Source organism: Melopsittacus undulatus, chromosome 9 (assembly GCF_012275295.1).
Source record: "Melopsittacus undulatus isolate bMelUnd1 chromosome 9, bMelUnd1.mat.Z, whole genome shotgun sequence".
NCBI lineage: Eukaryota > Metazoa > Chordata > Aves > Psittaciformes > Psittaculidae > Melopsittacus > Melopsittacus undulatus.
Window position 1 is genome coordinate 42,570,532 of NC_047535.1, and position 26,740 is coordinate 42,597,271.

Sequence of the window (26,740 nt, forward strand, 5' to 3'; positions counted from 1 at the left end):
CATCTGTTCCGTCACATGGACAGGGCTTCATCTAGGTGCATGCGGGTGGAGTATAGATGAGGGCTGTGTTAATTACTGCTTGGGGAGCGCAGTGTAGGTGGTGTGAGAGGCAGTCACAAGAATGTCAGGGAACATGTACTTGGTGTGTACTGATCTGTTTTAAAGCAGTGTCATTAGGACCTGGGGTTCATTGTAGGTGACATTCTGGGACCCAAGTATGGTTGTTCGTTGTTTAAATAGTGCTAGGTAAAATAATTTATGTCTTTGTGGTGCTATTTCTCAGGAAACTTACGTGTGGACTGTATCCATTGCTAGTGTCCAGTTGAGCAGCACTGACAGCTTAGAAAACATCAACAGCCATTTGTGATGGGCTGTCCTACGCTGACTGATCTCTGATGTTCTTTGTGGGTTGGGACTTTCTGGAAGGTTATTTTTCTTCATGTACTCTACTGACTCAGTACAAGCCCCAAGCTGGGATCCCTTTGTGTTTAAGTAGGATGGAGTGGAACTACAACTCTGAAATTTGTTCTTCTACCTGCTCTCCAAGGGCATTTTGAACATGGGAATTGAAGTGTTTCTTGGCTCTTTAGAGAAGGGAAATGGCTTGTTTAATGTAAGAGAGCTGTTATGAGTTGGTATATTCAGATATGTGATTGTGGTCTTGATCATTGTGCATAGTGACATCTTTCATGAAATCTTTTTCTTTCAGTTTCTAAGATAAATCTGAAACAGGTGATTCACCAAATGAAAGAACAGTGTGAGCTGCATCCCTGAAAATGAATCTTTTGGAATGAGTAGCCCCCAAGTAAACATTCGGATAGGATTGGACCACGTAGTTTCTTTTGATCCTGACCTCTGCAAATACCTCATTTGCTGTTTTGCCCTGTAGCACAGGCTGTCTCAGTCTCCTCAGTGTTCTCCAGAGCTGTTTGTTTTCTTCCAGAATGTTGGTTTGGTTTATGTGTGTGTGTTTACTGTCCTTGCATTTTTCTGTGAAGCAGAAGCTTCTGCATTCCGTTTCCTGAAGGGTTGGTTGCTCAGAGATACGAGCTCAGCCCATTGCCTGTACGAGAGGCTGGGAGAATGCAAGAGCCAAGGTGTCAAGAGGGTTTCTTTCTCCAGAGGGAACAAACATTGTCTGAGGGATTTTGGAGTGCATTTAGGATTCTCCACTCATGCTGGGATCTGGTTGAAGCAGCATGTGGTTGTCAGGATAAGGTCTTAGATGAGTAGCAGCAGAGGTGTGAATTAGTGATAAAGACAGAGGGAAGGTGGCAGTTGAGTTGGTAGCAGCTTTGAGTCCTCTGAGCTGAGGAAAATGTTCAGGAAACTTCTCTGTAGCATGAAGACAGAGTACTACCCATTTTGTCCTTCTTGGGATGACCTAGTGGAGAGACTTGTTAGGTGGAGTTCATACTGGTTCTACCTGCTGTGCTTCTTGGCAGTGGAAATAACCTGAGGAAATACCTGTCTTTCAAACAGGTATGAAGTTTGCAAGCCGAGCGAGGACAGCTCAGACTATGTTACTCTCTCTGTTTACTTTCGGGAGAAGACAATGAGGCAGTCCAGCAGTACTTCGGGGACTGTGCTCTTTGGTCAACCACTGTTAATATCTGTGCCAAAACATAAGCTCACTGTGGATCACCTATACAGTGTGGTTTTGGAGCAGATCAGGTAAGTCATGTCTACCTTTTGAATCCTATTCAAAGTTCTAGTGGTTGCTTATTCAGCTACACTGTAACAGGATTATTGCATCCTTGGTAATGGGAAGAATTCTCCTTGATTTCCGTTGCATATAAACCAGGATTTGCATGGCATTAGTGTCTGGAGGCCCCAGGGACATTTCAGTGTCCTGTTTCTGGGGCTCTGTAAAAGCAGACTGGAAGGTAATGCTGGTGACAGTCAGAAGGGAAGCTGTCTGCTTAGCATTGCAAGCGAAAACTCAAACCATGTTTTCAGGGCTCTCAGGTGGACTACCATAACTTATTTTTGCCATTTCCATCTACTGCCAGTAAAATTTGGAGCAAGCAGTTGAGAACAGTAACTTACTGAATTGCTCTAGTTGGACTCATTCTGAGATCTTGATCTGTAAATGGTGCTGTATGGGTTGGGTTGGTTTGCTGAGGGGAATTGGGCAGCATAGACTGACTGATGATAGAGAAGGGGTGCTGTTGTTCTGATGAACACCTTTGGTATGATTGTGTGATAAACGTATTCCCTCTTTGTTTAGCCGCTATGTGAAACTCCCTTTGGCAGAAGAATACTCTACACCCTGCACAGACAAAGGAACATGCAATGGCTCAAATGGTGTGGTTGAAGGTAAAGTTGTTGCAACATTGGCTGGAAGCTTTTCAGCACTTGTAGCTTATTATGAGCATTTGGGTTGTACTGTGTGTATTTGACTTAAGCTCTAGCAGGTTGTTTTTTCACAGTGATTAAACCATACTGTTGCATAGGATGACTGCATGATACGGTGAGAATTCTTGTAGACAATTTTCCTTCCAAGCGAGATCAGATGTGCGTAAGCAGCAGCAAGAGAGCAAGGTGTGGTGTACATTCATCTAGACCAACATGAGGGAAGTCCTTGCTTTCCTATTAGGTGTTCAGGTGCCTCCCTCCAGAGGCAACTCTTTTCCTAATAATGCCCTTTGGTTTGACGAAAACTGGCCTGTTAAGTCAAAGACAAATTCTGGATAAGTGGAAGTGGTGTTTTGTGTTCATGGCCCGAGAAACACTAGGTCTCATTCCTAGGTTAGATGCTTAAAAGAAGGCTTTTAATGCTGATTGCAAATGCATGTTTCATTTTCCTTTTTGAAATGATTCCTTTGTGCTACTGTAAGTAACAACTGGAACAAGTTAAATGGTAGTTTTAAATAGGGAAAAAGAATCTGCCCGTTTTTCCCCAAAATTGGAAATAACTTTCCTGGAATTTACACATTCACTTCTATAAAGACACCTGACTGCAACCTTGCTGATTCTCTCTTGGGATGTTTTATTAGGGTGTGCTCTCAGAAGGTGTGCTTGTTAACCTAATGTGAACTGAGCATTGTCCATCATGTCTGATACTAGGATGTAAAGTCCAACACATTACCTGAAATCTGCTAAAGGAAAAAAATTAACTTCAGATGTGGTTGGCAAGCAGTGATTTTTTTTGTGTGTGTGTGTGTGTCTTTTCATTTCTTTCTGAGTAATTAGTCTGTGTTGTAACAGGCTTATGTGAACAGCTGTTCATATGAGGTGTCAGTCTAAACTTTCACTGAAGCTCTTAAATACTGTGCTTGTTTTGAATTTTGACAGGTGACATTGAAGAGATGGAGCATCAGGATGGTGGAGAGGAAGGCAAGGACAAGCTGGCAGAAGCTGATCCCTGCCACTCTGAGGGCTGTATGCAGGTTGAGTCAGCAAGAGACATGCAGCCTTGCAAGAAGCAGCATTTCACTTTTAGCCTTGTGAATTCCTCTGGGACTTCTGAGATAAACTCTGTTGTAGAAGGAAAAATCTTAAAACTGAATGGTAATTATTGCCTTGCTGTCTTTTTTTCCCCCTTTTCTTTGTTCCTTTGAAATAAATGTTTTGGTGTTTTATTTTTGTGTTTCTTGTAGCTTTTTCTGCACTTGCTATTGACTGGGATTCTGATACACGGAGGCTACTTCTTGATGAACAGGAGGCACAGGTTGTAGTATGCTCTGTTCATAAACAATCTGTATGTGAATGTGCATGGTACTTAAAAGATGACAATAAATGATGACATGTAGGTGTTGCTCCCTTAACAAAAATTGGAGTCGCCAGCATGGGAGATGTTTTCTTTAAGTCTTTTAGTGACAAGACACATAGTTCTGTAACTGCTGATCTGTTTCCAGTGTGTTCTGAAAAGCAGATGTTTTAATTTCAAAGTTAAGTAGTCTAGTTCATAGTGCACTCGATCAACCAAACCCCCAAAACTCTAAAGAAACCTGAAGCCAATTTCACAAAGCCTAATAGAAAGCTCTGTGTTCTTTCTGCCAGAGTTCTGTTGATCGTGTTTTGTAACAATAATTTCGTGCTACTCTTTGGCCAAAAAAAACCAAACAAACCCCTGAACCAAACTCCAAATCCACCATCTTTGAAGTAAGGACACACTGTATTACTATTATGGACTGTTTGTACCATAAGAATGAGTGTTTGGCAGCTCAAGATGATTGGGGGGAGAAAGGGAGTGGACAGACAGAAATTAGGATGGACAGAAATTAGGCAGCATGGTGAAGTATGTTCCTTTCTGTGATGTCAAGGATTAAAGTCTACATGGAATTGAATAAAGCATTCATCTCTTTCACTAGGCATTTGAAAAACATGGAAGTATGTTACAGCCACAGAAGAAGAAAGCTGTGGTAGCCCTCAGAGACTGCATAGAGCTCTTCACTACTATGGAAACACTTGGTGAACATGACCCATGGTAAGAGCTTCTGTCTGCCTGCCAGGTTTATTGGAAAATGCCACATTATTTGCCATGGGAATCTGACAGTTTCCCTGGTCTATCCTTTTGTATTCACCTGTGAGAAGTCTGTCAGTTCTATTAAGTCACTAACTTGATAGGCTGCAGATGTGGGTTAGTGAAAAGCATTTGCTTCCCGCCTTTACTATAAAGAAAGCCAAAAACTGAAGTCTAGCAGTGGGCATGTAGCTTCCAAAGATCAAGCAGTTTTTAATTCCCCAGCATATATGTGTCTTTCAGACTGTGTCAGAGGAAGCAGTTGGTGTAATAAAGGGTCAAATCATGTGGGTACCTTAAGGTTTAATCCCCCATTATTTATTTCTAGCTTGAACCAGTCCTGACCTGCAGATCCTAAGTGACCAAAGTGTGATTATTGTGTGCAGGAGATCTTAGGATGTTGCTTGCTAGCTGTTTCAGAAAATAACTTGTAGGTGTTATTTTATTACTAATGTCCAATTGCATGCTATAGGTGTATTTGCACCTGTTACCTGTTTGAGCTGGGTCAGGGGATAACAATTAGCAGTGGGACCTTTAAGCCATACTTTTATTTGCAAAAGACTACTGTGCTGTTGAGGTGTTTCTTAATGGGAGGCCAGAAGCTTTTCATTTAATGTAGTCTTTAATTTCCTTGTTTGTTACTCCTTCCACAGGTACTGCCCTAACTGTAAGAAACATCAACAGGCCACAAAGAAGTTTGATTTGTGGTCTTTGCCGAAGATTTTGGTAGTGCATTTAAAACGTTTTTCATACAGCAGATACTGGAGGGATAAACTTGACACTGTTGTGGAATTCCCTATCAGGTAAGATTCTTCCCTCAAGCTAGGAAGAGCCTAGTCAAGAAAAATCTCTCAATGGTACTGGTGGGGCAGGCATGTTATTAAAGCAGTAACTGGAACAGCTCTGTGTTCTGGGGTTCGACTGCAGTACACCAGGCATGAGCTGAGTTGGTTGTTTTTTTGCTTTTTGTTAACCTTAATCAGTTATGCACATCTCAAAGAACACTACTTGCCAGCAGTTGCTATTTCTTCTGAAATTAGGTTAAAACCATGTGGTTCTCCTGAACCAAAAGAACTTCTAGAGAGCAGATTTGTTGGGCAGAGCTGCAGTTGTACTGAGGATTGCACAAGATTAAAACCTTCCTCATTCCTCTGCTGCTGCTGCTTGACAGCATCCTGCTGCAGGATGAAGTGTATTGCTTCCTATTCCTGTCTCATTTTTCATGCCTACAAAAGGACTCTCTGAACTGTATTTTATTCAGCACCTCCCTCTGAATCTTTTAGCAGCACTTAATGTGTTTATCAGGACCTGCTCTGTGTGGGAGGGCTAACACATTTTGTCTTTACACTAATAATATCTGTAGACCAGCAGAGTGCAGCCCTTCTCTGCCCATGTGTCTTGGCTTGTAGAGCTTCACAGTTGTTATGCATCACTTTTTAGAAAGCACTGGTTACTGGTGTACTGATACTTTTGGTTTTTGTTTCAGAGGTTTAAACATGTCTGAGTTTGTCTGCGACCCAAGAGCAGGCTCGTATGTCTACGACCTCATTGCAGTTTCCAATCACTATGGAGCCATGGGAGTGGGCCACTGTGAGTAACTGCTTCTGTGTTCTTTGCACACAGGAAATGCAGGCAAGAGGGGTCATGGGAGAGCTCTGCATTGGAGGCCTGCAGGAGTCCTCTCCCAAGGGTGTCTAGAATCGGTGTTCTGTATTTGGAGGTTGTGTCCTTCCCATTAGGATTTGCAGAGCAGCTAGCCAGTTTGTGTAGTCTGCAGCTGTACAAGATCTGACTCTGATGCCTGTGGGACCTTAGTTATAGTCATCATTAGAGTGTGTGGTGGTGTTCCCTGGTATATGAGTGGAGTCAAGATTTTTTCAATGCCAAATGTGAAGTTGTGGAAAGGAGCTTGATTAGTGAGTGCTGGGGAGAGTCTTCAGTGTAACCTGTCAGCTCAGCTGTAAGACTTAGCCTCTTGCTCTTAAGCATGCTAGAGGGTGGCTGCTTGTCCAGTGTGGGTGCAGTGTCCCAGAGCAAAGATTGCCTGCAGCCAAGCAGGAGCTTGCCAGGTTCTTCAGTAGTGGAGAGACAAGGTCTGGTGAGCAGGAACTGTGCATAGGCCAGGAGGCCAGAGCAGAGGGTATGCTTGTCATGAAGCGGTTTACTATGAGAGGATGATGAACCCTATTCATTTGGCAGTTTATGTGTTCAACTTAAGGGTATGCCACTGTAGAGTAGCATTAGATGAAGAGGGATGTGGTTTGAGAATGGAGATCAGTCACTGAAGTCTTTGTTGGAAGAGATTTTGTAGGACTTTAATCCAGCTTCCTTCTTGAGTCAGGAATTTTGCAAACACTAGAACAGATCCATCATCAATGGAAAACTTCTCTTTCATCTGAAAAATGTGAAAATGCAGTCTTAAACTGCTTGGGAAAGCTCTGACTCAAAGGGGATGAACAAAACGCTGTAGTTTCTTTCCTCAGTTTCTTTGTCCTGTATCTCTGCTATTGGGGATCAGTCTGGCACATGGAACGTGGTTCTAGATTTGATGCACTGGCTAACATTTTCTAGAAGATGTGTATGTTGATGAGCTGGGTTTGGGGTAGTTAATGTCAAAGCTGGCTCCTGACCTCCCATGCACAGTCACTTTGAGTCTTGAGCAGTGCAGCTGGCGCAGCATTACCTGCCAGTCCTCACCGGAGCACTGAGGTGCAGTTTCTTCTCCTGACAGACACTGCCTATGCAAAGAACAAAGTGAATGACAAGTGGTACTATTTTGATGACAGCAGTGTATCGATGGCTTCAGAAGACCAAATAGTGGTGAGTATTTGGCCTGAGGCCAGTCTTGTGTTTGTGCTCAGAGTGTAGTTTCCTGCTTTGGGCATTGTGTTTCCAGCCAGGCTGTGTGGATTGTTTCAGGTGGTTCTTTTCTTTGTTTGGTAGACAAAAGCTGCATATGTGCTGTTTTATCAACGCCGAAGCAGTGAGGAACATACTGCCCCATCTCCTCCCCAAGAAGAGTATGACAGCATGGATACCAACTAAGCATCACCTCCAGCACTCAGCCACCACATTAGCGGTTGCTCTTCTAAAGCCATGCCTGAGGCACCTGAAATTTTTTCTTCCTTCCTGTAGGAGTCGAGCAGAAAATCTAGCACTGAGAGATTGTGTGCTGGGGGTTGCAAAGTAGCACTGGAGAGCCAGGAATAGGTGCTGACACTTGGGTATTTAGAGGCCAAAAATAATATATATTGGAGTTTCAATAAAGTTATTTTTAAAATCTGGCTGAGCTGTGTGGCTAGAGGCAGGGGTCAGGGCTGAGCTGGGGCTGTGGCTGAGGATTGCAGCTGAGATTGGGAGAGCACAGCCTGAGCTGGAGGCCAGCTCACAGCTGAGCCTCATGGGGGCCTGGGGAGCAGTACAGGGGATATGATCTGTGAATCGATGTGAGGGATTCTTGCTGGCTCTGCTGTTGGTGCTGGGCCGTGCTGGTGTCAGGGCAGTTTGCTGCACCCTGCCTGGAAGCTCAATTCAAATCTCTACATCTGGCCTGTCAGTTGTGGTCTCTGCCATTGTACCTTGGTCACCTTGCGAAGCAGCAAATGTTTGTCTTTCTTGTGACCCTTCACTGATACATGTAAGGCTTTTCTGGGCAGTTTTGACTGCCTCTTTTATGTGAACACTGAATCCTGTAATGTAGCAAACTTTGCTGGAAGCAGATTATACCTGCCTATGGTATGGTCTGCATGCAGGCTTATCTGCACAGTGGCACAGGACACAGCTGCTCTGCCTCCCATTCTTCTGCAGAGAAAATGTCATCTTTTTGTGGTTGGACGACTTCTCTTCATCCATCTCCTAAACCCCTTGCTTCTAGGCTGCTCTGTAAGCACTTTCTGCCTCTATCACTTCTGCTACAATTTGTGCAGTGTCAGTGTTCTTACCCTCCTTTGCTCATTTATGTTACTTTTTGGAGCTTTTTCTCCAGCAAAGCTCAGCAATGTGTCCCCAGAGCTGTCACCTGTGAGGATGACAGCCCAATGCAATGAATTGTATGAGTTTTCAGCCTTTTCTCTTGTGGCTTTTGGATCTTTTTTGACTGCTCGTTCAGCCTTTCTTCTCCTCACTTGAGCACTGCCCTTTAGATCCTGCACCCCATTATCTTCTGTGAGGCTGCAGCTGTGATGGTTCTGTCCAAGGTCTCCCTTTGCCTCAGCTGTTCAGTAGTTCCACTCCAGCCTTTCAGTAAAACTGACAAATGTTCTTCCCTCTGTCCTCCTTTACCATCTGTGTTACTTGTAGGACACAAGTCCAGCTTTCTTCTTGAATGAGGATCTCTGGTGAGCACTAAATCAGGTCAGTCCTCAATGAAGAACTGGTCTTCAGTGTGAGAAATGGAAAGAATTTAGAGCTTTAGTCTGTGTTTTTCAGGAAAAGATCTTGCTCAAGGTGGTGAACTAAACAGGAGGGTTTTTCCTTTTGGAGCCAAGTGTGTTGACAGAATAAAAGGCTAAGACAGGCTACTGCCCTACTTTTTCCCCAAAAATGCATGCTTAGTGCCACTTAATCCTCTGTGCACAGTCTGTGGCTGCTTTGCTGACAGTGATCTTCTCTTCTGATGGTCAGTGGAACAGCAGTAATCCATTTAACTCCCAATATTTCAGCTCAGGTCCCTTTTCTGCAGCTCTTGGTGACAAGCCCCATAGGAAGTTGTGTGCTTGTGCCTGCACCTCTGCTATACTGCAGCTGAGCAAAGCCCGGTCAGCTACTGCTGTGTTCTGCTCTAACCGATGGGAAGGGAGGGGGGCACTGAAAGGTGAGAGGAGGGCTGTCTTTAGCTGGCACACTAGTGTTGTGATCCTCTTCTGTGGAATTTTGCTTTTAAAGCATTGAAATTTAAATTTTAAGGTCCTAATTGCTTCATTGCTTCTGCTGTTCAGGTTTGGGGGTGGCTTGGGATTTTTACAACTCTTCATATTGTATTTCTGTGATTGTTTTTGTTTTTTAACATGTTACTGAGGGGAGCTTCCGAAAAGCAATTTTTAAGCTGTAGCACTGCACTGAATTACTTTTATCAGCATGTTTTTGTTCACTTTAACCCTGAAAGAAAATTACATGGGCATTCCAAAATGGGGAGGAGAGGAAAGGGAGGGGAGTAAAAGACCTTGTTAAAAGAAAATCTAATCTGAAATAGCCATTGTTCTCATCCTCATCTCCCCACCTGTGCTGACACCAGCAAACACATCAGTGGGGATAAATCCTTGATGCCCAGATGCTGAACAGGCTGTTGTACTGCAGAAAAAGTGGCCTAGCTCTTACTTTCTCTGCCCCTCAGCTGGTGGGCTTTGGCTGGTGTGTGTGTGCTATAATAGCAGACATGTTTTTTAGATTAGCACTTTGTAAGTGGCTGGCTCTATTGTACAAAGAGGAAAATTAAAGAGTGGTTTGCACTGAAACTGGGTTGTGTTGTATTTTCAGCTTCCATTGTGTGAGCTGAGATGGTTGGAAGGTGCCTGGTGCTGCAGGAGCTCTTCTGGCTGGGGGAGGGCAAGTACTGTGAAACTAACCCCTCCTGCTCTGCCAGGAGGGATTTGAGAGAAAGGCATCTGTTTCCTGCACTGCTCTGTACACCTTAAAGTTCATGCTCACTTCAGGGTTGGCTTTCCTCACCTGTGGTGCTGTGTTGATAACTGATGCTGTAGCAAAGCCTCCCCTTGCCTTTCTGTGGCACTATGCAGCCTTGTCTGCAGCTTGCATGTTATTCCTCTTCAGATCTTAGGGGAAGCCATGCCTTCCTTCTGTCCATTTTCTCCAGGGGTATCAGGAGATACTGTCATGGAGCCAATAAATTGAGGCTAAATGCAGTGTATTGTTCAAACTTAGTTAAAGTTCCACCAACATAAGAGCCTAATAATAGTTGGAGCCTCAGAGCTGGAAGAGCTGTAGTGTAGAACAGCAGGTGGTAAGCGTTGTTATGGAATGCTGACCTCCCCAGAATGACATGAAATCCATCATGGGACAAAGGGGAAGGAAAGTGGCATCTCTCAGACTGAAGGTGGTGGGGTGTTGTGTGTCAGTGCAGAACAGCTTATGCAATAATGCCGAGGGAATGAAGTGAAATTCCCATTGCAAAAGGGAGGGAGAAATAACCTGAAACACAAGTTGTATTGTCAGAGAAGCAATTATGAACATTCAGAAAAGAGGTCTTTGAGGCAGAAAAGAACATCTCTGAGTTAAAGCTCCTGTTCAGAGAGGAGATGAATTTTGTAAGACCAGAAAACACTCAGTTCTGGTTCAGCTCCTGCTTTGAAGAGGGTGTGCAATTTTACCCCCCAAAAAAGAGCTCAGAATATAGAGGTTGGGGAAAATAACAGAGTATGAAAGAGCTTCTGTTTATGCATTTCCCCAGGTTAGGACTCTTTTCCCTGAGGCAGAGATATCTGAAGAGTTCCTGCAGAAGGACAAACCAGGAGAAGTTGCCTTCTGTTCTCTACAGTCCCAAGAAGATGTAGGAGGTTTAAACTGACGTGTTTATTTTCCAGACCTGACACAGCAAATAACTGAACAGGGACCACTGGGTCCCTGCTGGGTGTATATCCTGGCAGGCACGAGGGCTCTGTATAGAAGGTGTCTGTAAAAGGACTTGGGAGGGATTAAATTAATGGGGAAATAGTCTGTGTATTTGCTGCCTCTGCACAGAAATGTGACCTCTGGCTCTCTGCTGTCCAGACCTCTCAGGAGCTACTCTGCCCAGAACTGAAAGCAGCAAAGAGGGGACTAGAAGCTGCCCCTGTGACCACCCGTGTGTTCACTAGCAGACTGAGCAGGGCAGGTGAAAACAGCTGGGATTTTGCATCACTGGGTGCAGGCTCAGGTATGAGAAGAAGGTGAGCTGTCGTGTGCTTTGCTGTGAGCAAGCAGTGAGTATCTCCCTCGTGCTTTTGTTTTCTTCTGAGAAAGCTTCAAACACCAATTATTACTGCAACAGGAAAGAGGGTACAGAGAGGAAGGCTAACCACTGCTTTCAGAAACTGAATCCTTGTGCTGCTGTTGAAATGTGTTGTCGCCAGGTCAGTTTTGAATTGCTAACACAATGAAGTTCAAAAACAAACGATACCTAGCTATGCCTTTGTTTAAACAGTTAAAACCAGAACCATGGGCACTACTTGTGCCCATGTGACTTTTTCAGTCTCAGGAAGTTTTAAGTTCTTTAAGCAAGCTTTTCTTTGTCTGTTAGAAATATTAGATCTTTTCTCCAGCATACATTTCCCAGGAAGAGAATCCCAGCTAGAACCCACATCAAGAGCCTTTGGCTTAAATACAACATCCTTAGTCCTGGGACTCAAAGTGAGGTAACTGCAGTTCTAAACATGTTTTCTTTTATTCCCAGCCTTTCTAAAATACATTATGTAGTTTTAAGTAACAGATTTCTTTTCAAATTACTTTTACAAGAAGAGACAAAAGCATATTCTCAAATTCAGAAGATGGAGGTCTGAAGTTCTTCCTTAAACATGCCTTCAAAATGGAGGTCTTTTGCCATGAGCTCTTCTTCTACATCTTCTAAGGCCCACTGATGATCAGTCAATTCTAAAGCTTCCCATTCCGTCTGCATTGACAATAAACAGAGGCAGAGATAGAAGAGCAACACACTGTTACAGTAGTTACACAAGAACTACATAAAGCAGTGCTTACCCTAAAAACTGCAACAAAACCCAAGTTCTATTAAAAACCTGGCAATCCTGGCTGCTCCCTAAAATCAGTGTTTTATGCTTAATTGGGTAGTTGGTCAGTACAGCATAGTAATTAGAAAAACTACATTATCTGCTTTTTGAAAACTGTCTAACCTGAAATTGTCTCTAGAAACAGCTGATTCTATTCTGGAGACTCAAGTGCTTTGTGGTTAATTATTTAGTGCAGAGACATTTGATAAAAACAGTTACAGGTCAAAAGTTTTGCAGCTGATCACAGACTTCATGTGCTTCATGAGACTATTCTCCAACCAACAGTCTCCCTGGACCTGCAGAGCTTTATTCATTGCACCAGGTTTTCACAGCAGCCCAAAACCAGAATTTAATCCTAAATATGAGAATGATGTCCCCTGCTACTCATTTTCCACACAACTTTTTGGGAGTCAGCTTCTGCTTTGGAACTGGATCTCGAGAGAAATGAAAAAATCTTCCTCTGCCAAGGCAGACAGTGGCACATGAATTCACCTTTTGCACCAGGAATAATCAGGTTTACTTCAGGGTACTGGGGCTCTGCTAGACCCAGGGCAAGCTCTAACTTTAGGAACAGCAATCCAGAACAATCCCCTTACTTGACACAGGAAGAGGCCAAGTTACATACAGCCTACCATCCTGCAAGTTCACAGCAACTGGGACTGCAAGGGGGAATATAGTACCTTAAATGCTTTGTTAGTATCTGCTGGCATGGCCATTGCTGCCCCTGTCATTTGTTCTTGCATCACCCTGGACTGATCTGCAGCTGCAAAAGAGAAATGAGAGGCTGATTTTTGTGTCATTTAAACAGCAGGCTCATTTATAACTATAGGAAGTTGCAGAAACACAGAGAATACAATACTAATGTGCCAGAAAGAGTTCTCACAAGACATCTTGTTCCACCCCCTACCTCAGCTAAATTCACCTTAAATATGCAGGCAAACTGAGGAAGACATGGTCTTCCACATTCCCAGTACCTCCAGAAACAGTATCTGTCCTGCCCTACATTTAGCATTAAAAAATCTTTATGGTTTTCCTTAAATCTGATACTTGCTAAACTAAAAGCAAGCCTGAGAGCAAAATTTCTGCACATGGAATTGATGTGAAGGAAAACATGGGTCAATTACCATGGAAGTTCATGAGCAGTTTGCAAACAGCTGGTACAGAAGATTTGGATACTTGCTGCAAGTGGTGTCAAACCTGGCCATAACCCAAGAGTAACCTCACAGATGTGCAAGGGGCTTTCAAGAGCTTTTTGGCTGGAAATCTAGAAATACTTCCCCAGCCTCCCTCAGAAGTCATCCCAGGGAAGGAGAAGCAGCTCTTTCACAGAAATTATGATGTCTTACCATTATCTTGGCCCAGGATGAGAGTATAAATGCTTCTGAGTCCAAACACATTCAAGAAGTACCATGAAGCAGAGCTCACCCTGATAAATCAGAACAAGCATGGTTGATTTCAGCTCAAAGCTGGCTTATGACCTCATTCCAGAAGCATGCACAGACCATTCAAGGGTTATTAACACATTCAACATTTTCCAAGTGATGGTCTGACCTTGCTTGCTGAGGACATAGCTTACCAGGATGCATCGAGAGTGAGCAGTTCAATTCCCTGCTGCAACATTGGCTTAAAACGCAGTGTCAAAGGAAATGGGACTTTTGCTGCAGGATGAAAAGAGCCCAGTTTCACAAAGTGATGCTACAAAATTGCAAAGCAAATAGACAGTGCTTTTATTAAATCTAGTATTTGTATGCATTGCATTCAGACTACATCAGGTTAACAGGTACTTTTGAAAGAACTCTAGTTCTGTATTTGTATCAGTATGAAAAGACTTTCTGAAACTGAACCCAATGACCAAACCCTCACAGGTAGTGTTTCAGGGGAATGTCTTTGTTAAGGCAAAAGTTACCACCTAAACAGGAGGAAAAAAAATCCCAGACCTATCCATTTAAGCAAGTATTTTTCATGTGTACATCCTGCATTACACAGTAACCAGCTCCCTGGACAGGTTGAGAGAAAAATCGACTGTATCAAGTTGAATTTTAGGCAGTTTTAGTAAATTTATATACTGGATTTGTGACTACACTTGTTCCCGAATACATGAGCTGTCTTCTTGTGACTGTGGCCAGTACTCTGAAAATTCTTTTCCCTCCTTTGCTATGGGGCAGGAGAATCAGTGCAGCTCATGAGTGAATAGTGGCAGTACCAAAAGCCACATTCACACTGCTTCCAGATGGAGGAACAAATCTTTGATACAGCCCAGACCCTCGAGATCATCATCAGAAACACACCAGATGTGTTATTCCAGACACTTACTTGTGACAAATCCTGAAAATGTCATGTTGATCCAACCACCAATGAGGATCATAGGCAGAACATTGGTTACATTCCCTTTCATCATATCTGTCAGCATGGTTGGATCTGCAATCACAGATTCGATGTGTAGTAGCAGTGTATCACAATAAAAGGAAACACCATTACTTCCCCAAGGTCAACTATTTTAATTAAGAAACTGTATAAGAGGTAACAGTCCTGTCCCACCATCTACCCCAGATGTGTGGTGGCTGCTGCTTTCAAAAGGGTGGTGTTTCCTCCCATGGCTGAGCCCAGCTGCTGTGCCTGTTTGACTCCATCCCTTGCTGCAGATCACTGAACTTGCTTGACCCCTCTGGAGGCAGACTTAGCTAAAAAAGGGACAACTATCTAATTTATTATCTACTATCTAACTAATTTATTATCTATTATCTAACTAATATGCTGCTGAGGTCTTTGGCCACATTAATAAGTTGCATCAGTTTAGAGAAGGTCCTGCTGGTGCAAAAAGCTGACATAAGGATATGAATGCCAGCAGGACTTCCCATTTCTGGCAACACTGAGGTACTTGTGGTCTCATGAAATGCTGCAGGTGGCTGAAGTTAACAAAATGAAGTAACACATTGCTACCAAAGAGAGGGATCTCACTCCCTCCTCCTCCCCAGAACCCAGTGGCACAGTCCCACCCTCTTCCTCACATCCTCTGAGCTCTTTGCAAAGTTGATTCACCCTCCTGCCTTGGTAGAAAGTTAAGTTTTTCTGTCTGGCAGCATTGATGGTACCTTAACATACCTGTCATTGGTGAAGGAGGCACTACCTTTCTTTTCGTTTTCTTAAAAAATCCATCCTCTGGATTATTAAAAAAATATTTCCGGGTCAGGAAAGACTGAAAGCACCAGAAGAAATGACAGGACAGAAACATTATTTCCTGTTCAGACATGCAGATATCTTATGAGCTCTTTTGCAACACATCCATCTTTCTTGGGGAGGTACTTCACTGCCCATATGCTCTAAAGCTGCTCACTTCTGTTTCCCTGGCTCCAGAGCACCAGCTCTCTGCCTTTCTAAAATTCTTAAGATAATTCTAAGAATTATTTAAATAAGAATCTACATTAATGAATGAGCTTTTAGTGCTTCGTGCAAAGTTTTTACTGGTTCACCACTGATACTAACTGGTACCTCAGACATCTCCATTCCCTCCAAGTGACTTCTGAATTTTACAATATAGGTATTTGTCAGCAACTGAGCCAAGATGAGCAACTGGATTTTAGTTCAGCAAGCACTACAGCTGACATTGTATGACTACCTCATTATCCCAAGCTCTTATTAAATCCCTATATATCTGTTGGCAGACACTAAACATAACAGACTGGATACAGATTTCATTGTAACATGCAGTTAAAACACGGAGTAGTGGAAGCTAACATCAATATGAGGAAAAAGACATGTGCAGTGGTCCTGTGACCATGTCTCCTGGAGCATCTGCTCCCAGCTGCACTTCCAGACGCTCCTGGGTGGGGGGAACACCAGCCAGGCCGGCTAACCCCATGAGCTACGAACCACGGGCCTCCGCTGCCGCGGCTGCGCGCTTCCGAGTTACCTCTTTGCGAAGCACAGAGCCACTCGCCCTACCTGCTTGGGAATGTATTTTCCATTTTCCCGGAGGACTCTGCTCCGAATCAGGACTTGGCTGGAAAAGAGGCAGGTCGCGTTAGCGGCACGGCCACAGGCACGAACGGGCCCAACGCTGCCTCCCCGGCGCACCGCGCCGGGCCGGGGCCCGGAGGAAGGGGCAGGGGCCCGGAGGTGGCGCTGACCTGTCGGACACCTGCTCCTGCGTGAGCCGCTTGTCGCTCTGGAGGAGGATGGACACGTAGTGCCGGATCATGCCCACGAAGAAAGTGATGAAGACGATGGGCAGCACCACCCACAGCCGGATGTTGGAGTCCAGCAGCAGCTCGGGCTCACTCATCGTGCCGGTACCACCGCTGGGCCCGGCTCCGGCCGCCAGCGGGCCGCCCGCCACAGGCCCCCGCACCGCTTCCGCTTCCGGGAGCGGCCTTTCCGCCGCCGCCGGAACAGACGTCATCACGTGGCGGTGGCGGGAAGCCCGGGTTGGTTACCTCAGCGGGGCCGCTGTGGAGCTGAGGTGGTTGAGCCTCGGCGTGCCCGGCCCGGGGCCGTCGTGAGCACCGGAACTGCCGAGCCTTTGGGCACGGGCACAGTAAAGGGCGAAGCCCTGTCTGTCTGTCTGTTCCTCGGGCCCCGAGCGGCTGCTGGGGGCTCATCGTGCGTTTTCTTTTAGGTTTTAAAGGTGAGTCAGGGCTTATTATTTCCTTTTAACCACCACCCCCCACCTGAAGAGGGCAAGCCGGCGGAGGGCTGTGTTGACGGAGCTGACTTTGCAGTTGATGAGGAGCACGGGGGTCAGCTAGTGTGGCTGGGCAGGCGAAGGCCACGCTGCTTTTCAAAGCCAAGCCTTGTTTTATGAGGAGCTGAGTTTTAGAAAAAGTGATGTATTTAAACATGATCTATTTAAACATAACAGTTCTAAAATCTCAGTCTCAGCAGTAGAAAAATACAGTGCAGTATTGGTTAACCCGGTAATCTGCCTTCCTGTGAGCAATTTCTGGAGCATTTCCCTTTGCTATTCACTGACACAGTCTATATTTGCTTCCAAAAATATAAATTAGTTATGTCTGCTTTGCTCACTTGTCTTTTCCCTGCATTTTTTATAGACTTTTAAGGTTTTGCTACCATGGTTTCAAAAAGGAAGCTGTCGAAAGCTGAGGCTTCTGGAGAGAATGGCAAGGCGGATCTGCCGACTAGGTCCTCAGGTATTATCTTATGTGGAGACCCTCTGGGAGAGGCAGCGGCTCCCAGGCAGGCAGAAGGCCAAAATGACAGTTTTGGTGATGCCAATTATTAATGATGCTGTTGTTTTTTAAATACTCAGAAGTCATAATAAAACAACCCTAAAAGCAGTGCTGTGTCTTGTTTTAGTCCCTCTGTTCTCATACCTTTGTTCATTGTTTGCTCTCTTGAGCTTCACTCCCTTCAGAGTCTACAGATTAATCTCATCTGATCAAAAATGGTATATGTAAATCAAACCATGGTAATCACTCTCTCTGTAGCTGGAGCTTTAGCAGATGGGTTGATACCCAAGGGAGGGGTCCAGTGGGAGAACCTATATCAAATTTGTGCTTTTCAGGCCAGAGGAAAGTATATACTCATAATCTGTTGGTGGGTATGTCTCCCATGGGAGTATGCCACAACAGGTGTATCTTAGTTGTCTTTGGCTATGGATCACCTAAAGGGGTAAGAAATGTACCTTTCTGGTGACATGCTGCAGGGACAACTGCTCTACAGGATCTGTGCATTGGCACCTGAGTTGGGTAATGACCATTGTCAAACAGTAGTACAGTTGGTTACTCTGGTCTCATAACTGTTTTCCCTGTGTTCCTCTAATTTCTTACTAGAAAGTTATTTTTTAATTAGTTGTTTATTTGAAGGGTCTTTGTTATTTTTATTGCAGAGTATGTTTGATGTAAAGTGTCTTTGTTTTCTCAGAAACAAAGAGGTCACGGATTTCTGCCCCTGGTGAAGTGGAGACTGAGGGAATTTTTGAAGAGCTCATTAGAACATCAGGAATTGTACTGAAAGCCGGGGAGGGACAGAATGAAATAGGTATAAGTTTAACATTTGCTCTCTCTGCTTGTGTCTGAAAACCTGCTAAGATGACTGGTACAAAGTCAAGATGCTTTTTACTTGCAGAGCAAAAATACTTGAGCTAGTTTGTTCCAAAGTTCAAGCAAACCTACACCTGGCCTCTTGTTTGTTATATGCCTCTTAAATTACACAGTTCCTGATGAATTCAGTGCATCACCTAAACTCATTGTGGCAACTTTTTGGGTGTATACAGTCAAAGTCAAAAGGCTTTTGAAAGATTATTGGGGGTATATGAAATAAGATTAGACTGCATCTGTGATGAGTAGTGAGTTACAGAGGCAGGAGCCTTGAAACAGGAAATCAAACATGTTGCTTTTCAGCTCGGGCAGGGCCCTCGGGAATTTGTGTATTAAGCCTTTTTAGTGCTATGAGCTACTTTCAAGACAGACTGGAGCAAGCATAAGTGCTAATGCCAGTCAGGCTTTTGCTGACAGGTCTTCTCAGTAAAACAAATGCAGAAGTATTGGCAGGTGGGCCTGAGAGCTTGTACTCAGTGTACCAGTTGTTATGATGTTGTATGGTCTGGTTCCTTATTTTCTTTTTAAACTTTCTCCTTAGCTGTGGATCAAATGAGTTTCCAGAAGAAGCTCTGCTTGGCCCTGGAGAAGCACCCAACTTACCCAGGTGTGAGTAGCGGACTATGCTTATTCAGTGTGAGAATCCTGAGGCCAGTGATTTGATTTGCAAATCAAATGCTGCATCTGCTTTTTGGGTGCAGCTCTTGTTACAGTAAATGTTGCTGTCTCAGCTGAACAGGAAGATAGGAAAACATGTTTTAAATGAAAGTAAAATATAAGACTGTTGCTTTAGAGTTACTTTGTAGAACAGTTGGTGTTTCCTTTTGGAAATGGTTTAGACTAGAGTTCATGTATTATCTAGCATTCCACCAGCACAGTTTCTGTCTGTCTGCAGTTCCCTGGCTAGCTCTTCCCTGTCCTCATCATCTGTTCCTAAACCACAGGAGTTGAGGGGGGTGTCTTTTCAGGAAGTGGATAACTTCTCTGTGCTTTGCAGGTTGTGAAGCTATTTATTAGCGGTTTGGAATCTCACATCAAGGACAGAAACCAGTTCAAGAACTGTCTCTTGCCCTGTGCTTCCACACAGACCGAGGGGTCAAGGTCAGAGAACAAGTGTTTTGTCTTCCCTTTCAGTCAGAGCCAGTCTCTAGTTAAATGCCATGTAACACTGAGCAGAGTGCAGGGAAAGACCATAGCTCCAGCTGATACCCAATGAAACTTGTTTCTTATGCAGAAGTAGCTAGTGTAATACACTGCTATTCAGCAGCAGTAAGTTTAAAGTGGTAAGTCATGGTATTTACTGACTGCCTGTGGCCTGTGTTGGTCTCTACGGCATTTTACAGCAAGAATCAAATTCTGCAGGGGAAAAACAATTTGACAAGGCTGGTAAAGGTCAACTGATCTTTGACGGTTTTTCCAGGAGAGACAGCTTGACCACAGATGCTTATGCATTTCCATCTCACATTAGTCTTGTAGAGAGTAACCTTGTTGAGAGCTGAAGTGCAGTTTTAAGTGTGTGTGTGTATGTGTAGTGGGAAGAGCTACAGCCTGTTCTCCAAACATGTTTTGCCTTGGATGATATGGTCTAGGGTGAGGTGTCCCTGCCAATGGCAGGGGGATTGGAACTAGGTGATCTTAAGGTCCTTTCCAACCCAAACCATTTTATGATTTTATGTTTTTATTGCAACTGTGGTGGAATCTTTCATCTTGCAGGACTCGACACTCGTATTGTGACAGCCTCATTAAACTGTTGCTGGGAATTAAGATCTTACAGGTATGGGCACCTTAGTTTGCTCTTTACAATGGTGTTGATTTATTTAGGGATTCTTTTGCTTTCTCAAGTAGAAGTTTAATAGAACTCACTGTGAGGCAGATGGGGCTGCATCTGGATTAGTGACTGATTTGTTCCTTCGGAGATACAGAGATGCTCAGGGCAGAGAGTACATGGCATGCAAGAAGAGACAGAGGGAATTGGGTTTGTTCAGCCTTGAAAATAGAAGGTTAAGGGATGTTTTGTGGTCTTCAGATACGTAGTTGCCTTGTACAGAGAAAAGAGAATCATATTCTTAAAGGGGAATGGGGGCAGGATGAGACATGACAGCTTAGGTCAACCATAGGAAATTGTGATAGTATATAAACATTTCCAGTGTGGAGAATGTTTCCTTTAAGCGCTGGAACAGGTGGGCTAAAGAGGTGAGTGCAACTCCATTACTGAAGCAATTTGAACCTTGGGAGTGTTTAAAAATGGGCAAGATGCTGAGCAACCTGCTGGCAAGAACAGGGTCTGTTAAGCTGTATGCAAGTTGCATTAAGAGGTATATGGAATTGAAGTTGACAGATATCTTGCCAAGGCATGGGAAATCTAAGCAGCTGTGGATTTAAATCCTCTTATAATTAAAATGTTTTATGAGTTCTTATCTTAAATACATTTTTGGAATTGCATTTGCACCATGATTAAGGGTGGGGGAGGGAGAAGAGGAAATTAGACCCTCAAAGGGAATGGCAAATGTATGTGGGCCTTGTTTTCAGTCTTGTCTAAAGTTGATGCTGTAGTTTCCTGTGTAGTGAAAAGCAGCTCAGCTGGGTCTGAGAAGGAGTGCTTCCAGAGAAATTTGACATCCTGCCCCTATGCCCTGATTCTGTTAGATAATGTGCATAGTTTATATCACCCTCAGCATTTGTGGGTTTCTTTTTCCAGGCTGTATGCCTCCTTTCTGGCATTTGGCAAGAGATTTCTTATACAGGAAATATCTGTATTGGTCCTTTTGAGTATTTTATTCTCTGCATATTTAATCTTTTGAGAAATATCAGGTTTGGTGGCAATTCTGCAGCACAAGCAGTAAGTCATATCCTAACACTGTACTTTTGCCTTTCTTCCAGCCTGCTGTCATAACACTGTTGTTGGAAAAGATCCCCGAGTTCTTTTTTGACATGTGAGTATAGACTCTCTTCTTTTGGATGATCAGCAACTGTTTGACTTTAACAGTTACTTCAGATTTACCTGAATGGATGCTTGCACTGATGACTTTTCTTTTTCTTCACATGTGTGCAAAATTATCTGTGAGGTACCATGATTTTAAACTTGTGGGTGCATAAAGCAGAAGGTAAATTTATAAAAGCTGAAATACAGACATACCTCATGGTTCATTACACTCTTCATGGCTGTTGGCACAAGCTGGGAAGTATCTCGGCAAAGGGACTGTGGAGTATTTCATGATGTAGAAAAAGATGAAAGTGGATGGCAGTTTTAGGAGGCTGCTGGATGCAAAAAGACCTCCTTTTAAAAATGTAGATTGTGTTCAAGCTATTAAATGTGCTCTTAAAAATGGATGCTATTACACTTGTCTCCTATTAGATTGTAAGAAGAATTAAGTGATTTTTTTTCTTTTCTATGCATTAATGACCAGTTAAAGATGTGAGGGTAAGAAATGAGAGTGGTCCATATTGCAGAAGGAGGAGGATGGTCCATGGAGATCTGATTGCTCAGTATGTTTGTAAATGAAAAAGGAAATGAAAAGTGAGAGAACAATTTATGGTAACAAATTCCCCAAATAATGTAGTCTAAAACTAATTGTAAAGAACAACAGAGATTTTTGAGTGGAATTCCTACTGATTTTTGTTTTGTTTAATTATGGGATAAGAAACAACATTACAACTAATCTGTAACCACAGCTGTACTGACCCACCAGTTTCTCCCAAATCTGACCTATAGACCTTAATGCAAGTCAGTGCCTGGACAGAGGACATGCAATGTGCTGACTCCCTGTAGGAAGGGTAGGGAGAAATTGGTTTATTCATGTGACTTGGTAGCAGCCAGCTTATTATTACATCTGTGTTCACAAACCAGTGTGACCAGAAGAGGGAGGACATCTGAGCACAGCTCTATAGACCTTGTTTTCTTAAAAAAAATCAGGTTAAAATTAATCCTGATTGTATAAAGACAATGACAAACTCAATGTTTTCCTTGAGGAAACATGTCTTGTATGGATGCTTCTTTTTGTTTCTTACTCTTAACAATCAGTTCCATGCTTAGTGGTAGATAAAGAAGGAAAAAAATAGTAGGGAGGGAGCTGGGAAAAATGCAAAATATCATGTCGCTTTAAATGTGTGGTACAATCACATTTTCAGTGTTGCGTGCACTTCTGGTCAAGCTGTCACAAAAATGTAATAGAGCAGTTTCTATGTAAGTACAGAAAAATATTCTAAATACACTAGAATTCTGCCTGCCTTCAAGGGAGGTCATTAGCAGAGAAATGGCAGATGTCTGTAAAAGCAAGAAAGATTTTAAAAAGGTAACTGAGGAGGGTTTAGCCACTGTTTGTAACTACGGAAGGCAGCAAGCATTAAAAAACAGCAGTACTATTTCAGGCTTTTCCACCCTGTGGAATTCAGTGCTGGAGAATGTAGAGGTCAGAAATTACACACAGGGGTCTGTGGTTTGTTTTTGTGTTGGTTTGGGTTTGTTGTTTTTCTTTTTTTTTTATATTTTGCCTTTGTTTTGTTTTTAAGGCTTAGGGAAATTAAGGGAGAATAAATGTACTTCTGGATAGCACACATGGAGTGGGTACCAGCTTCTGTCTTGGAGATTTGCTGAACTGCTCATTGTTGGAGACTGAATGGATACTTGGTGAAAGGATTGCTCTGTGAATGCCCTGTTACCCAAAACTTATCCAAAAGCATCTAATACTGACTGCAGCTGGGGACAGGGATGCTGGCCTCAGAGGATCTTTAGACTAAGCTGGCATAACTACTCTCATGGCATAAGGCACGGGAGATCTGAAGTAAAGTCACATTGTATATTTTGCTTTTTGTACCCTAACTTAGATTGTTGGTGGTGTATTGAAACAAGCTGCTAGTATTCCAGTAATAAGTAGGGTTCTTCCTGGATGGCACTAAAATCTGTAGGGGTGTTAATGATATTTTCATTGATTTCTTTTGATAGTTGGTTAATTTGAATTGCATCTCATGGTCTTGCTGAGAAGCAGCAAAGCTTTTGAGTGTCTGTAGGTCCAACTAATCTGTGTTTCACTTTCTGCTGTTTCAGCGTGGGCACCTTTGGAACAGATTTTCCCCGGCTCATCATCAATCAGTTTAAATGGCTTGACAAGGCTCTTGACAGCCAGGTGGGTACTGACAGTGCAATCACATGTAGGCTCTTTCCAGTCAGCTTCTGGAATGCTTCTCAGGTGAGATGAGATCAGTTATTATGCTAATGAGAGCTGATGTTTTTATAGTCACATGCTGAAGGAGGGATTTAATTCTTTCTGGTTTATTATGATTGCTTTCAGTGATTTGAACATCCCCTTTTACTCTTTCTTCTTCCCTTTCTCTAAGTCTCCTTTTTCATAAATATGTATCTGTGCACATGTGTCCACACGTCTGACCCCATTTTAAAGCTTTTGGTGGTAGGAAGTTACAATTCCTCCTTGTTTAATTTTAACTGGAGATATGGGTTACTTGCCAATGTCTGGAGATGAATTCTCTGTTTCTGCTTTGATGGTTCTTCATTCCCGAACTTAGTTGGTCTCTGTGTGTTTGTACTGGAGGGCTCTTCCTAGAGAGTCCCAGAATGAAAATGAACTGTGTTAAGAAGTCACACTATACACTGGGGAGTTTGCTGCTGTGTTTTCCATTTTCCTTTGCTCACCAAGATAGTTATATTCTACCTGTAAAATGTCATTATTCTGTAAAAGTATGTGCCATGATTCACAACTTAAATGAGACAATGATTTAAGGGACGGTTAGCAGAAATCCAGACAAATGACTTAGAGTGACCTTGTATACATAATATTGCTTTACTAAGGAGCCACTTGCTCACAGTAAGCCTCAGCATATTACAAGTATTCTTCTGGTCTTCAGGATCTCGTCAAGAACTTAATGCAGCTGGTTAGTGTCTCTCCAGTGCCAATCCAGCATGATATTATCACCAGTTTACCTGAGATCCTGGAGGATTCCCAGCAAAGTGAAGTTGCTAGAGAGCTCAGGTACAAATGTTTTTGTTTGGGGCTTTTCTGTTTTGTTGTTTGATTTATTTTTCCCCTTGCACTCAGCAGAAAAGGGCATTGTGCATTAATATTGGTTGCACCAGGACTGACTGAAGTAGTAAGAGAACAGCTTGGTTCTGTAGCATTCAGGGACAGCTAGTACTGGAGGACATATAATTTGTCCTGTTATACTCTTAAATAGAGGTCAAAATGCTTTGCAAGTGCTTCTACCTAAAAAAATTATTACAGTCTTGACTTTGAGCTGCAGTCCCTTGGTCAAGAAGGTGCTAAACCACAGCTTGCTAGAAAGCCAGACCAGTTTACATAGGAAGCATTTGTAAATACTTGTCCAATTCTTATTCTGTTTCCTATTGACCAGTGCTGGGAAGGGGATGACGAATGAAACTGATTCTGGTTGGACCTTTTGTGTCTTTCATTACATGTTTGCAACTCTTAGAGCAACTCCTTTGACTAGGGAGGTCACGCATGAGGAGGATTCAATCTCTGGCTTGAATGTGGCAATCTCATTTACACTTTGCTGGTGGCCTATCCACGGAACAGAAGTGTGGCTAGAAGGTGTCAGGCCCAAGTCATGTTCATGGTTAAATGACATACCAGCAATCTCACTATTTTTTTCTATTTATTGTGAACCCAGGACTTTCCAGTTTTAAAGTTCTTGCTTGGGGCTTGTACCAGACCTTTGTCCATGTTCCCTGTTTTTATGAGATTTGAAAAACAGTAGATTCTTCCTATCTGCTTCTGATCAGCAACCACAGAATCACAATTCGGCATGTTCAGGGAGGAGTGACAATTTAGGAAACAGGTTTTCCATGATACCAGGGCCATACATTGTCAGTGTGAGTTTTTTTGGAATAATTTACTAGAGATCCATTTATGGCTCTATTAAGAGGCTTATTTGTTTTTTTTTCCTTGTGTATCAGCTGCTTACTCAAACAGGGCAGGCAGCTGACAGTTCCAATCCTGGATGCCCTTTCTCGTCTGGATCTTGATGCAGGCCTTATGGCTGAGGTGAGAGTTTCTACTGAGCAGCTGAGCAGAACCCAGCCCCTGCTTAGCAGCACAACACCTAGAACTGTTAGGTCATTCAAAGTATTTTGCTAAGCCTGACTCCTATAGGCCTTCAAAAGTCCTGAGCCTGCTGAAATAGAAAATGAGTCAGGGAAGCTCAAACTGTTCCTTGAGGAGCAGAGAGACATTTTCTAGCTGTTACAGTACACATTCAGAAATTTCAAACACCCTTGTTTTGGCAAATGCAAAAGCACCTTATCATGCTGCAGTGATTTTGTACTGTGTGTCTTAAACCTGTTTATTGTCACAGCTTCTCTTTTTAAAGTACATTGACAACTGCTATATTCTAAGTAAAGGCAGACTGGTGATTAAATAATTGCCTGATCATAGTTTTTCTCTGCATAATGCTGAGAAAAAGAGAAGATATGATAGGCTCTGGGTCTTCTGAGCATGCTGGATTGTTGCACTTATTTTAGTTAGGCTTCTTATGTATGGAATAAAATTGGTTCATTTGAATGCATTAGCCACTATTTTACATAGTCTCATCTAGTACTGACAGTAGTCCTGCTCTGGGCACAAGGGTGGACTATAAGCCTTCAGGGATTCTTTCCACTAACATAACTGTTTCTGTGAACCATGGTCTTACAGCTGACCCAGTGTTGCTTTCTCCGCAGGTGCGGCAGTCTGCCATGACCATTGTTCCTTCTGTAAAACTGGAAGATTTGCCTGTAGTAATAAAATTCATCCTTCATAATGTCAAAGCAACAGATGCAGTAGAGGTACAGTCTTTTGCTCTAAAGATCAGTAAGTTGTATAATCCAGTGCATGTTTAGACAGAGAGCAGTTGCTTCACACGCAGAGGTGTATGCTTTAATACTGAAAAGGATCAAAGCACATGTTAGAAACTGTCTGTCTTCTGATGGGGATTTGGTTATGCCTTCAGGCCTGGGAATTGAAATGTCTTCTGCTACCTATTGTAAAGTTTTCTCATTTGTTTTTAGAGTTGTTAGGTTTTTTCTTGATAGTGTAAACATCATAAAGAACTGAAAGCAGTCAAATTTTCTTGAGCTAAACTCGGACAAAAGAGCTGGCAGCTTTATGCCTCTGAGTTTTGTCTAAGAATTGTGCATTGTACAGAACTTTCAAGGGTTTTAAATTCCAGATGTATCCATGGGACTGCAAGTTGGTAATGCTCTTCTTCTCTGCACTGAGTTAATGTTTTGGAAACATTCCTGTAAGGGTAGTTCTCCTGTTGGAGGACAGTTTTCATTCTAAGGTATAAGCTTCCTTAGGTTTTGAAGTTGCTTTATCTAAGGAAATGTAGTCAGAATAATTTTAAAATTAACTAGATATACTTCGTTGAGCCAGTGTTGCTGAACATGTTTTTTTTCAGGCTTTGAGGAAGCCTCAGCCTGGTGCCAGATGAGGATTGGAATCTGCCAAGTCTGTAGAGACCACTGTGAAAACAGCATGCTTGTAACAACA

The 26,740-nt window shown here is 43.0% G+C and overlaps 3 protein-coding genes across 3 annotated transcripts in view; 2 read left to right on the plus strand and 1 right to left on the minus strand.

Annotated features, from left to right (window-relative positions):
* The window catches only part of LOC101871505 (ubiquitin carboxyl-terminal hydrolase 4), a 38,485-nt gene extending 28,564 nt beyond the window's left edge, over nucleotides 1–9,921 (plus strand). The window contains exons 13-21 of the mRNA XM_034066449.1: nucleotides 1,483–1,674; nucleotides 2,231–2,319; nucleotides 3,298–3,513; nucleotides 3,603–3,673; nucleotides 4,317–4,432; nucleotides 5,122–5,271; nucleotides 5,955–6,058; nucleotides 7,200–7,288; nucleotides 7,412–9,921. Of these exons, the coding sequence (XP_033922340.1) occupies nucleotides 1,483–1,674; nucleotides 2,231–2,319; nucleotides 3,298–3,513; nucleotides 3,603–3,673; nucleotides 4,317–4,432; nucleotides 5,122–5,271; nucleotides 5,955–6,058; nucleotides 7,200–7,288; nucleotides 7,412–7,513 (1,129 nt within the window). The 3' untranslated portion in view covers nucleotides 7,514–9,921. The remainder of the gene's footprint in view (nucleotides 1–1,482; nucleotides 1,675–2,230; nucleotides 2,320–3,297; nucleotides 3,514–3,602; nucleotides 3,674–4,316; nucleotides 4,433–5,121; nucleotides 5,272–5,954; nucleotides 6,059–7,199; nucleotides 7,289–7,411) is intronic.
* Nucleotides 9,922–11,822: 1,901 nt separating this feature from the next.
* Nucleotides 11,823–16,554, minus strand: EMC3 (ER membrane protein complex subunit 3). The gene is made up of 8 exons (XM_005145809.3): nucleotides 16,314–16,554; nucleotides 16,129–16,186; nucleotides 15,289–15,382; nucleotides 14,500–14,604; nucleotides 13,763–13,844; nucleotides 13,533–13,612; nucleotides 12,867–12,949; nucleotides 11,823–12,071 (listed from the first exon to the last, which is right to left on the minus strand). Exons 1-8 carry the CDS (start codon nucleotides 16,466–16,468, stop codon nucleotides 11,943–11,945), a joined length of 786 nt encoding a protein of 261 aa, XP_005145866.1. The 5' UTR covers nucleotides 16,469–16,554; the 3' UTR covers nucleotides 11,823–11,942.
* FANCD2 (FA complementation group D2) overlaps nucleotides 16,381–26,740 on the plus strand; it is a 38,259-nt gene continuing 27,899 nt past the window's right edge. Inside the window, exons 1-11 of the mRNA XM_034066516.1 lie at nucleotides 16,381–16,810; nucleotides 17,235–17,333; nucleotides 18,067–18,183; nucleotides 18,784–18,851; nucleotides 19,240–19,343; nucleotides 19,956–20,016; nucleotides 21,123–21,175; nucleotides 23,287–23,365; nucleotides 24,102–24,226; nucleotides 25,168–25,255; nucleotides 25,930–26,034. Coding sequence (XP_033922407.1) covers nucleotides 17,255–17,333; nucleotides 18,067–18,183; nucleotides 18,784–18,851; nucleotides 19,240–19,343; nucleotides 19,956–20,016; nucleotides 21,123–21,175; nucleotides 23,287–23,365; nucleotides 24,102–24,226; nucleotides 25,168–25,255; nucleotides 25,930–26,034 — 879 coding nt within the window. The 5' untranslated portion in view covers nucleotides 16,381–16,810; nucleotides 17,235–17,254. The remainder of the gene's footprint in view (nucleotides 16,811–17,234; nucleotides 17,334–18,066; nucleotides 18,184–18,783; nucleotides 18,852–19,239; nucleotides 19,344–19,955; nucleotides 20,017–21,122; nucleotides 21,176–23,286; nucleotides 23,366–24,101; nucleotides 24,227–25,167; nucleotides 25,256–25,929; nucleotides 26,035–26,740) is intronic.

Coding starts and splice junctions, on each gene's coding strand:
- EMC3 (XM_005145809.3), bottom strand. CDS start 16,468: ATGAGTGAGCCCGAGCTGCTGCTGGACTCCAACATCCGGCTGTGGGTG. Junction 15,383..16,128: donor GAAAATACATTCCCAAGCAG/GTAGGGCGAGTG, acceptor TGGTGCTTTCAG/TCTTTCCTGACCCGGAAATA. Junction 13,613..13,762: donor CTCACTCTCGATGCATCCTG/GTAAGCTATGTC, acceptor CTGATTTATCAG/GGTGAGCTCTGCTTCATGGT.